Source organism: Lynx canadensis, chromosome B4, assembly GCF_007474595.2.
Source record: "Lynx canadensis isolate LIC74 chromosome B4, mLynCan4.pri.v2, whole genome shotgun sequence".
Lineage (NCBI taxonomy): Eukaryota > Metazoa > Chordata > Mammalia > Carnivora > Felidae > Lynx > Lynx canadensis.
The window spans coordinates 113,882,259-113,894,652 of NC_044309.1; the positions used below are offsets into that span (position 1 = coordinate 113,882,259).

The 12,394-nt window shown below is 35.5% G+C and overlaps 1 protein-coding gene across 3 annotated transcripts in view; it reads right to left on the reverse strand.

Moving 5' to 3' along the window:
- EEA1 (early endosome antigen 1) overlaps positions 1-12,394 on the reverse strand; it is a 115,062-nt gene that overhangs the window by 48,880 nt on the left and 53,788 nt on the right. For all 3 annotated transcript variants that reach the window (XM_030323372.2, XM_030323371.2, XM_030323374.1), the window contains 3 exons: positions 9,898-10,236; positions 3,813-3,962; positions 2,427-2,546 (listed from right to left, as the gene is read on the reverse strand). In XM_030323372.2, the coding sequence (XP_030179232.1) occupies positions 2,427-2,546; positions 3,813-3,962; positions 9,898-10,236 (609 nt within the window). The remainder of the gene's footprint in view (positions 1-2,426; positions 2,547-3,812; positions 3,963-9,897; positions 10,237-12,394) is intronic.

Genomic DNA, 12,394 nt, shown 5'->3' on the forward strand with positions numbered 1-12,394 from the left:
CTCTGTCTCTCTCTGTCTCAAAAATAAATAAACATTAAAAAAAAAAATTTTTTTAAAAAGCACACTTGGGGCTCCTGGGTGGCTCAGTCAGTTAAGCGTCCGATTTCAGCTCATGATAATCACAGTTCGTGAGTTCGAGCTCCACATCAGGCTCCGTGTTGACAGTGCAAAGTCTGCTTGAGATTCTCTCTTTCTCCCTCTCTCTCTGCCCCACCCCCACTTGTGTGCACCTCTCTCTCTCCCCCTCAAAATAAATGAATAAACTTAAAAAAAAAAGCCCATGGCTGCAGACCTATGCCAAATTCTCTACCTCAGTCTTACTACTCTATTTCTTTGCTACTCTTTATAGTAAAACTCCTACAGTTATCTACATTCATTGTATCAAACTTCTCTTGCCCCATTTTCTCTTGAACCCCTTACATCAGGCTTCCATTCCTACTTCTCTATCCAAGTTGCTCTTATCAATGTCATCAATGACCTCCATGTTGCCAAATCCAATAGATTCTCAGTCTTCATCTTGCTTGACCTCCATCCTCCTCATTAACCAGGCCAAACTTCTTGAAATCATCCTTGACTTCTCTCTATATATATCCCACATCAATCTATTAGTAAATGTGTCAGCTTCACTTTTAAAATATATGTAGAATCTGACCATTTCCCATTACTTGCACTGTTTCTACTCTGATCCAAGCCATATGATCTCTATCTGGATTGCTGTAGTTGTTTCATAGCTAATTTCTTTGCTTATAATCACATGTCCCTACAGTCTACTCTCAATACAGCAGCCAGAGTAATCCTGTGAAATTATAAGTCAGATCATGTTACTCCTTTGCTCAGAACCCTGCAATGATTTCTCATGTCACTCACAGTAAAATCCTCAGAATTATCTATGAGGCTTGACATGTTACTCCTCTATGATCTCCAGGACTCTGTGACCCTCTAACCCTCTCATGTCTCACACCACTCCAGTCACCAGCTTCCCAATAGTCCTTAGACATGTTCCTGCCTCAAGGCTTTTTAATGTATGGATGTTGTTCTCTCTGATATCCACATGCCTCACACTTTCTATTCCTTTGGCTCTTTCATCTTCTCAGAGAGGTCTTCCCTGGCAATCCTATCTCACACTGCAGTCCCACCTACAGCTCCCCAGATAATTTCTAATCTCCGTTCCTTTGTCATCTCCATAGCACTGACTGCCATCTAACACACCACACATTTTGCCTATTTACCTTGGCTATTGTTGGTCCCCCTCACTAAACTCCATGAGAAGAGACAGCTTTGTCTATTTCATTTGCTGTCACGTCCATAAAATCACTTCCTTGGCTAAGAGTAGATATTAATACATATTTGTTTACTGAATAAATGAAAGAACAAGTACATGAATACAATAGTTTTATCTCTATCCATCTGACTCCCATCCCACTCTCCAAACTCAGAAGGGAAAGAGACATCTTACTTATAGCCTCCTTTAAATAACTCCAACATTGTTTCTGTTTACACATCATTAGACTACCATTTTCTAGAAGGCAAGCACTTTGTCTTACCCATCTCTATTTTCAGTGCTTACCACAGTGCCTGACATGTAGTACTCAACAACATTCAATGAATTAATGAAAGACTGAAGGAATAAACAAATGTCAAAAGAGGGCACCCTCTTCCCCTCGCTGTAACAAAACAAAAATTTAACTTCTTTCAATCTTCTAAGCTATGCTATAGATTCTGTATAAATTTAACCTAATCACTTATATTTTCTATGCCTACAATTCCAATGTTCCTATGATGGTTCTAAAGCAGGAAAGACATGATCAACAAATACTAAGTTCTACTGTAGAATATACAAAATGTTCTTTTTTACTGGGCTAACTAAATCAGGAAATTTGTACTTGTTTTAATTTTTCAAATAAGGTACTTTTAAAAATAATAAATAATAAGCAGTAATATATTTCATCTACATAATAAAGAAATTTAATAAAATTTAAATATTTTATATAAATAAGTACACTTACAATAGCAAATCTAGTTATAATAATTTTAAAATAGAAAATTTCAACATAGCAACCAAAAGAAAAAGATTTTCTGCTCATCTAGATACTGAAAATTATCTAGATACTGAAAATAAGGTACTTTTAAAAATAATAAATAATAAGCAGTAATATATTTCGTCTACATAATAAAGAAATTTAATAAAATTTAAATATTTTATATAAATAAGTACACTTACAATAGCAAATCTAGTTATAATAATTTTAAAATAGAAAATTTCAACATAGCAACCAAAAGAAAAAGATTTTCTGCTCATCTAGATACTGAAAATTATCAAAACCCTTCAGAGTCAAGTTTTTTGCATTATCCAGTTTTAGTACAACAAAAGAATAATGACCTGGTTAATTCCTGTTTAAAAGGCTAATAATTCAAATAATATTCACCTGAGCTTCTCGAAGTTTTGCTGTAGTGCTTTGCTGAAGGGCTTGTTGTTCTTGATGTTGTTGCTTCGTTTTATCTAATTGATGCTGCAATTCTGTGGAATTTGTTACTTTTTCCTTCAACTTAAAAAAAATGTAGATTGTTAGTTAACAACTTAAAAGCATAATGCTATCATTCGTAAATATCTGGCATTACTTCAATTCTCAAAATTCTCGAGTCTGAGTAAAAACCTAAATTCAAGGGGGCGCTTGGGTGGCTCAGTCAGTTAAACATCCGACTTCGGCTCACACGGTTCATGGGTTCGAGCGCTGCATTGGGCTATGCTGACAGCTCGGAGTCTGGAGCCTACTTCAGATTCTGTGTCTCCCTCTCTCTCTGCCCCTCCCCACTCACACTCTCTCTCTCTCTCAAAAAATAAACATTAAAAAAAAAGAAAAAAAACCCTAAATTCAGACAATATATAAAATCAACTTTAAAAGCAATATCTCATTACTTATAGAATCCTAATCTCATGATTATGAAACTATTCCCTAGGTATTCCTAGGGACTCATCCTAAGAACACAATTCTTTCTCTAGGTTGGCATTTAGTTTATTATTGCTTTTTTCTATACTAATATGATCAAGGAATTAATTACATACAATTTTTTTGTAACAACAATCTAAATCACAGTACCAATATTTGTTTTATTTTTTTCCAAAACAATCATAATTATCGCTTATTGGGAAAAAACAGAATCATTTACCATGTCCAAGATTCTGGGTCTAGAAGAAGATCCTAGCTTGATGAAGCTAGATGTAGTTTGATGCAGCTACAGATTTTAACTCTCATTGTTTGTTCAATTTTAGTATAAAAGACATAATTTAATGATAACTTTAACCAAATAATACTTACCATTTTTAGCAACCACACCTTTAATTAGAATAGCATTCAATCTTATGCTTTAATTGAAAGTGAAAATCCATAAGTGCAAACTCAAGGTTTATATGCACCAAATATGTGTCATTAATGATCCTCACCAACTGTGTTCATTTTTCACTGTTCTATTGGGATGCTGTCCTTCCTGGGTAGGGAGACTCTTCCCTCCCAGCAGCCTATGAAAGGTTCACTCCCAGAATCTTTCTTGCCTAAAGCTAAAAGAATAGTCTTCTTAAACACATTTTAGTTGAGAACTTTTAGAGGATATAGTCACAACAAAATGACCCATATATAGTGAATAGGAAGTAGGATGTTTCTAGTAGGGAGAAATAAATGTCACAATTTAAAGTTAAAAAAAATGTCCAATTAAAGCTCCCGACAATAAAAAAATTGAACCATCATGAATATTTAACATGCCTCAAATCTATCAATAAACTTACTAACATAAACTCACTTGAAATGTTAGCTTACCTGTTCTTCTAAACGAGAAAGTTTGAGTTGCAGATCAGCCACTTGTTGTTCTTTATCCATCAACTTTTCACTTGAAAGCTGTCTCTGTTCTTTCAGCCTACCATGAGCTTCACCTAGTTGGCGCTCTGTCTCCAGAAGTTTGCTATGTAACTTTAAAAAAGAAAAAAAAAAAAAAAAGGTTGTATACTACCTATGTACAAACACACACTCATCACTACCATCTAAACAATGTGTTTTTTTTTAAATCTTAATTTTCATATACTTTGGGGCAACCTAAGATCCAGCTGAATCTTAATCACATAAATTATGATGGATCACATAAAACTGTGATTAAGCATCACAGTTTTGGGGGTTTTTGTTCTCTTAAAAATATAGTGAACCAAAGGCTCTTTTTTGGACTTAAGTATTACAATCACCTGAGGAACTTAAAACAATAAAATGAAATGTAAAAATCAAGACACTCAGGGGCGCCTGGGGTGACACAGGCGGTTAAGCATCCAACTTCGGCTCAGGTCATGATCTCATGGTTTGTGAGTTCAAGCTCTACATTGGGCTCTGTCATCTCAGAGCCTGGATGGAGACTGCTTCAGATTCTGTGTCTCCCTCTCTGCCCTCCCCAGCTCATGCTCTGTCTGCCATTCAAAAATAAACATTAAAAAAAATTTTTTTTTTTTTTAATCAAGACAGTCAAGGCACATACAATACTATTCCACAGTATTTTTTTTTTTTTAATTTCATACTGGTTCTTATATTATCACAGTTATGAACCACCACAATTAACTTCTTACATTTGGGTATTGAATAGAGCACAAACCACTCCCAAATCCTCAAATTGGCACATAATTTCTTTTTTTTTTTTTAATTTTTATTTTTGAGAGAAAGAGAGAGGGCATGAGTGAAGGAGGGGCAGAAAGAGAAGGGGACAGAGGATCCAAAGCAGGCTCTGCCCTGACAGCAGAGATTGGCAAATAATTTTCTAAATAAAAGAGAATAAAGAATATATATTTTTTTAATATTAGGTGGCCCTCATTCATTAACTTTAAAATTACCACCCAGTTAAAACTAATTGAAAGATTTGCCCGGGAGCTAAGAACCATCACTTTCTCAAATTCTTTATTTTCTCTAATACTACCGGAAATAGCAGTCGGTTTCTCTTAGGAGAGGGGGAGTTCTATCAAAAAAAGAAAAAAAGTTTGTATTAATTTCAGAAGAATTACTGCATAAGTGCTGGAAATATAAAACAAAAATGAGCTGTATGGTATTTGAAAAAGTTGCAAGACATTTGGCAAGGCTTATACACTATGAGTGCTCCTCCACACCAGCCTCGTAACACATGCATGTGCCTCACTAAAATTAGAAATTAATAAAAAGCATTCTGTACAACTGTTCTCAATCAAAGCTATTCAGGTTAATGGTGAGAATATTAAGAATCTCTAGCCTTTGTGTCATATTCCTATATATATGCTCTATACTTGCATATTTCTCCATAAAAATTCATAGTTGGCCAGGAAAAAACAGAGAAGTTTTATCAGAAAAGTGGACACCCACTATTTTCTTATGCTGTGAAACACCCTGAGGCTATTAGAATATATTCTATCCTTAATAAGGAAAACCAAAGTCAATTTTTAAAGTAAAACATGTTTCCATCTAACTAAAACAAGAATCAGTACTAGTTAAAGAGAATGCATTTATTTTATCTTTGTCCTTAGCCAGCACCCTGACATCTCTCTTTTGATTCTTCTTGTTAAAATGCAGTGGATTAGCTCTATAAGGTAAGTACCCAAACTTCCTTCTTATTACAAGAATTAGGCAAAATCCTGATATGTAAAAGGAAGGCCTTCAAAGTAAACTCACATTTCAAGCATCTAATGTGTGTGATCTCTTACAAACAGGCATCACCCATATCTAGTTCTTAAAACTTGTTGAATAGGAATCTCCTGCTGATTAAGAGGTATAAACTTCAGTTATAAAATAAGTCACAGAGATGAAAAGTACAGCACAGCAAATAGAGTTAATAATAATATTATAATAACATAGTAGGGTGACAGATGGTGACCACACTCCCCATGGTGAGCATTCAGTAATGTATAAAACTGTCAAATCGCTATGCTATACATGCACCAAAAAAACAATATAAAAGGGTCTCCTGATATCGTTGTTAATACACAGATAATCAGACTCTTCCCATATAAATTTAGATTTAGTACATTTGAGCTAAAGCCCAGAAATCCATGTTTTCATCACAAGAATCAGATTATACTGAGTTTCAGGAAACTCTTTAGAAAGGACTTACCAAAAAGTAACACTTCAAAAAGTAGCAGTGTTCAATCTCAACTGCATAGTACAATTACAGGGGAAATGTTTAAATATGACAATGCCTAGGACTATGCCAGCGATCAGGAATTAATAGGACCAGGGGTAAGGACTTGATAATGGTAATATTTTAAATCTCCCCAGGTGATTCTAATGTGCAGACAGAATTGAGAACCAACCGAATTAAAGAGAACTATTGCTCTGAAGATTTACTAAAGGGGTGAGATAATACTATAAATAACTTTTTCATTCATTATGGTACAATTCCTGGTAAGTCCCTGATCTTTAATTTAAAAAGAATCTCAAATCAAGGCTGTCCAATGGTGGGAGTAGGCCAAAATCACTTAAACAATGATGTCTATACTATTTGTATAAACATATTAAAAAAGAAGAGGTTAAATCAAGAGTAAAAATCATATACACTGGAATTATTAATAGAATGGTCTGTTCTAAAGCACATTTTAAGATATATATACAATCTATAATAAATTCACTTTGTAAACCTATAGATAATATATAATTCTTTATTCATTTTACTCCTAACATTTACTATGTGCCAACATTTACTATTCTAAATGTAAATATTAACTAATTTAATCCTTACATATATACAGCCTTATGAAGAAGATTCCACTATTACTTATTAGAGATGAGGAAACTGAGGCACAAATTAAATAATGTGCCTGGATCACATGGCTTACAAGCCTTAGAAATGGAACCCACGCAGCTGGTTTCTAAATCCACTATGCTATTCAAGATGTATGTTAGATAATTTTTTTAAATTAAAATGATGACATCTAAGATTTCAATTATATAACATCATTATTTGCACATTTGTGGCTACTTAAGAAGTGGTCATAAACCCAAATATGAAGAATACAGGCTGCTGTGTTTTCAGGTCCTTTCATGACAATCACCAGCTATCTACCTTTGTCACTACTGAAATGGGTGCTGAGGATACAATGGAGAGCAAGACAAACCCGATTCATGCCTACACTCTTTAAGGATATGAAAAAAGGTTAAGGTAAGATTCATGTCCATTCTTCCAATAAATATTTGCTGAAAGCCCTAAGTATAGAGGCCGACAGTATAAAACAAATTCCTCACATTAAGGAATGTGGGAATTGCATCCAATGGGAATGCCAAACAATATGCAAGTAAAACTAATTATATAATGTAAAGTGTTCTAAAGAAGAATATAGGGGTGCCTGGGTGGCTTAGTCAGTTGAGCATCCAACTCTTGATTTTGGCTCAGGTCATGATCTCATGGGTTCACAAGATAAAGCCCCATGGCGGGCTTTGCACTGACAGCCCAGAGCCTGCTTGGGCTTCTCACTCTCCTTCTGTCTCTGCCCTTCTCCCGCTCACACTCTCTTTCTCAAAATAAATACATAAACTTAAAAAAAAGGGGGGGGGGGAGAAGGAGGAGGAGGAGGAAGAGGAGGAGAATAGATTATGGAGATCACTAGAAGGGAAACTTTAAGAAGGCTAATACAGTGGCCTAGGTGAGTAATGATGGTGGCTTAAATTAAGAGCGGTAGCAGTACAGGGGCACCTGAGTGGCTCAGTCGGTTAAGTGTCTGACTTTAGCTCAGGTCATGATCTCGTGGTTCGTGGGTTTGGACCCTGAGTTGGGCTCTGCACTAACAGTGCAGAGCCTGCTTGGGATGGATTCTCTCTGTCTTGCCCTCTCTGCCCCTCCCTCGTTTATGCCCACTCTCTCCCTCTCTCTCATTCTCTCTCTCAAAATAAATAAATAAACATAAAAAAAAAAAAAAAGAGTGGTAGCAGTATAGATGAAGAGAAGTGGACAGATTTGAGACATATTTTGAAGGTAGAATGCAAACGGCAGGCTAAAAGAAGATAAACGGTGTCACTTCAAGGTCTTCAGTATGATCTCTTTATTACAGAATTGTGACTAAACCAACTAATCACATGCTCAAGTCTTTGTATAAAAATATGTTTGAGTAGGTTCTCAAATTCCTGATACCCCTCCTCCCACTGACAACCAAATAAAGCCCAAATTCCTCAGCTTGCTATTCAACACCCTACACAATAAGGTTCCAAATGCTCTTTCTAATCACAATAGTCCATTCCTATTACACACACCCTATCTTAAGAGGAAATCAGTGCCCCTTCCTGGTTCTTATAATACTTTGCTGACACTAGTTTCTTCTCACTAATCCTTCTGCCTGGAAGATTCTCCTACCTTCAAACTGCCACTTGTCAATACCTACCCAAAATCATAATTTCATGCACCACCTCTCTCTCTCACACAAAGCTTTTCCTGATCACGTACTGGATAAAATAATTACACAAATGAAGTGCTATAGGAGAAGAAAACAGAAGAGGAACTCTGCAAAATTCCCATCATATATAGGATCATTTTATTATAATCCTCACATTCTTTGGTACAGGATAGTACTTGCCTTGTCCTCAATAAGATTTACATAATGATTTAAGGTAAGTACTGTTTCTTTTTTCAGTTCTCTATCTCCCAACAACTAAAACATAATGTCTTTTAGAAACCATAAGTACCCAATTTCTTTATCTGAAATGAACATCAAATATCTAAGTTATCCACTAAAATATTTGCTCATTAACATGCAATGTGCCAGGTAGTGAAGGTAAAAAATGAGTAAGACGTGGTCTGTGCATCCAAAGAGTACAGAGTCCAGTGAAGAAAGACACATAAACTATGATAATATACTGTACTGTGGTAAGTAATGCTTAAGCCATCTCTGGGGGATCAGGGTGGGAGAAGTGACAATGTACAGGAAAGGATTTCTATAGAAGAGTGACAACTGAAGTAAGCCATGTGGTCATCAAGGAGAAGAGGAACAGGAAAAATATCTCAGGCCAAGAAAGAAGGACTGATGCCATGAAAACAAGTATCACTGCAATATTTAAGTGAAAATAGGTGAATATTATCAATAAAGTGGCTGAGGACTTTAATGTCTCCCAAATATCCATTCTTCAACTGATTTTTAATGTTATCTATAAGCAATAATAAGAATACAGAACTTAATTTAAGTTAATGGCAAAGTCAAACTTTCATTAATCAAATTACTGATTAATCTGATAGACAATTATTTACTTCTAAAAAGTTATTAGGGCTAATTTGTTTTTTCTTTTAATATATCTAATTTTGAGGCACCTGGGTGGCTCACTTGGTTAAGTGTCCTGCTCTTGGTTTTGGCTCAAGTCATGATCTCACAGTTCGTGGGATCAAGCCCTGAGTCAGGCTCTGTGCTGTTAACACAGCGCCTGCTTGGGATTCTCCTTCTCTCTCTACCACTCCCCCTTCACGTGTGCACACACGTGATAAATAAATATTTATCTCTCAAATAAACTTTAAAATAACTAAAATATCTAATGTTTAAATTATTGATTTAACCATAATTATATTTTAAAAATTTAGTAACAAAACATAAGAATTTTTAAATTAAAGAATAGTCAACGATGTGAATTAATTATAGTAACTAATACATGCGGAGTACCCTGTGCCGGGTACCGTCTTAAGCAATTTATAGGTATTAATTCATAAACACTTCACAGCAATACTATATGATGGGTGCTAACATTTTTTTCTCATTAAAGAAAACTGAAATGAAAGGAAATGAGATCTGATTCAGTACTACCGGTTATGAAAATTAAGAGTTAATTTTTCAAATGACTGTTTTTTTTAATGAACAATATTATGATCAAATAACTACCAAGCACACAAGAAACCACAGGAGGAATTCCAATAAATAAAAGTAACATCTCTTACTTGATTAATTTCACTTTGGAGTTGTAACCCGTGCTGCTCTTTCTCTTCTCTCTGTTGTTGTAGCTGTTTAAATTCAGCCTTAAGATGCTGGTACTTGGCCTCTACTTCTGATAATTCTTCCTTGAGCTTCTGCGTAGCTTCCCCCTTTTCACCTAGTTCTGCCTGTATTCTCTGCAGGGAGGTTTCAGATGCAGATAATCTTGACTGAAGCTGCTGACAATCTAGGTCTTTTTGATGAAGGCTTGCTTGTATATTCTTTTTACTCACACATTCTTCGTTATGTTTCTCCTCTAACTGAGTACACTCCAGTTCTTTCTTTCGAAGCTTTTCAGTCAAGTTCTGAAATATCGATGAAACAATTTCCTTTCTTAATATTTCTAATTATTCTAATTATTCAAACTATCTTTACAACAATACCACTAAAATTAGCCACACTGCAATATAAAAACATTTGGCTGAATATATTCTGGCCAAAATAGGACTAAATTATTACATACTAACTTATTTTATTATTGGCCCACTTGACTAAGCTCTACTAATACAAGGATTACCAACTGAATTTTGACATAAAATGAAACACTAAAATCTACTAGATTCTTTAGGGTATACAACATATTTATACTCTCCCATTTGAGTTAAATAATAAAACTACCTTCTATCACTGAGATGCCTGGGTAGCTCACTCAGTTAAGTGTCTAACTCTTGACTTTGGCTCAGGTCATGATCTCACAGTTCGTGGGCTTGAGCCCTGCAGCAGGCTCTGCACCACCAGCTCAGAGCCTGCTTAGGGTTCTCTTTCCCTTTCTTTCTCTGACCCTCCCCTGTTCATGCGCTTATTCTCTCTCTCTCTCTGTCCCTCAAAATAAATAAACATTAAAAAAACCTACCTTCTATCATCAAAAATTACTTTGAATAACAATATACAGCAATTGATTTGAGGTGTTGTAATTTTTTTTAATTTTTTTTAACGTTTATTTATTTTTGAGACAGAGAGAGACAGAGCATGAACGGGGGAGGGGCAGAGAGAGAGAGGGAGACACAGAATCCGAAGCAGGCTCCAGGCTCTGAGCCATCAGCCCAGAGCCCAATGCAGGGCTCGAACTCACGGACCACGAGATCGTGACCTGAGCTGAAGTCGGACACTTAACTGACTGAGCCACCCAGGCGCCCCGAGGTGTTGTAATTTCATAGCTGATAAGAGCTTTAGCATAACAATACCACTTGCTGCTTTAGTATGTAGATCCTACTGATTCTTTATTTTTACTCTTCTTGATAAAGACCATTTATAAGAGTCACAAGTTTAAGATTAACTCAAATTTCTTTCTAGGTGTATAAAAATAGTGATCTAAACATAATTTACTTGCCTTATGTTTTATTATTTTAATCAGTACTATCAAGTACAAAATACAAAAAAATGACACCTCCAATTAAAGATCTGGATCAACTAGCCTATTCAAATGTTGACATCTAGTCTCAGTGGAGTTGTTACAATTAATATAGAACATTTTAAGTCAACACACTTATATATAAGACCTGAATCAGAACTCTGACTCAATGCTAAAAGAATGATAGCTAGGATAAAAAGCTACTATAAGCATCTGAGAAGTCAAGCTGTGGATGTTGATTATACTCTTTTTATATGCAGTGTGCTAGAAGGGAATAAATATAGAAATAGTAGAGGACAATCAAAGCCTCTGGTCTCTAAATAATCTAAATGAAATACACACATTAAAGAAAAAAAAACTTTTCCAAGAAAGTTAAAACATAATTCTCTCAAACAAAAATGAATTAATACAGGGGCGCCTAGGTGGCTCAGTCGGTTAAGCATCAGACTCTTGGTTTTGGCTCAGGTCATGATTTCATGGTTCATGAGTCTGAGCCCTACATGGGGCTCTGTGCTGACAGTGTGGGGCCTGCTTGGGATATTCATTCTCTCTCTCTCTCTCTCTCTCTCTCTCTCTCACTCTCTCTCTCTCTCCCCCTCTCGCCCTGCCCCTCCCACGCTCCTTTTCTCTCTCTCAAAAAATAAATAAGCTTTTTAAAAAAATGAATACAAAACGTGTGTCAGAAGTGAATAATTTTTCTTTTTTGATAAAATAAGCAAAGTCAGATGGGGCTAACTAGTAATTATAATCACTTGAAAATAAAGTTTGAGCTTAGTAAAGTGGTGATAGGAGTTAAATAATACGTATGCATGACTCACACCATGTCATTGAAACAGACACAAAAATTCACATAAAAAGACACAAGGGAACAAGAGACAAGCAACATACATGTGGGGAAAGAGCAAACACTGTTACCTCAAGGGGAGTAATAAATCTAGGTACCAATGTAGCAAAGTTAGCAGTAAAGATTCTTGAACACCATCTGAGAAAAGGTACATTAATGTAGATAGATTACCAGGCAGGAATATACTACAGAAAAAAGCAGTGTCCAGAAGATGCTATAGGTATATGTAAAAAAGACAAGATGTGAGACAAACTTAAAGGTAAGAAGA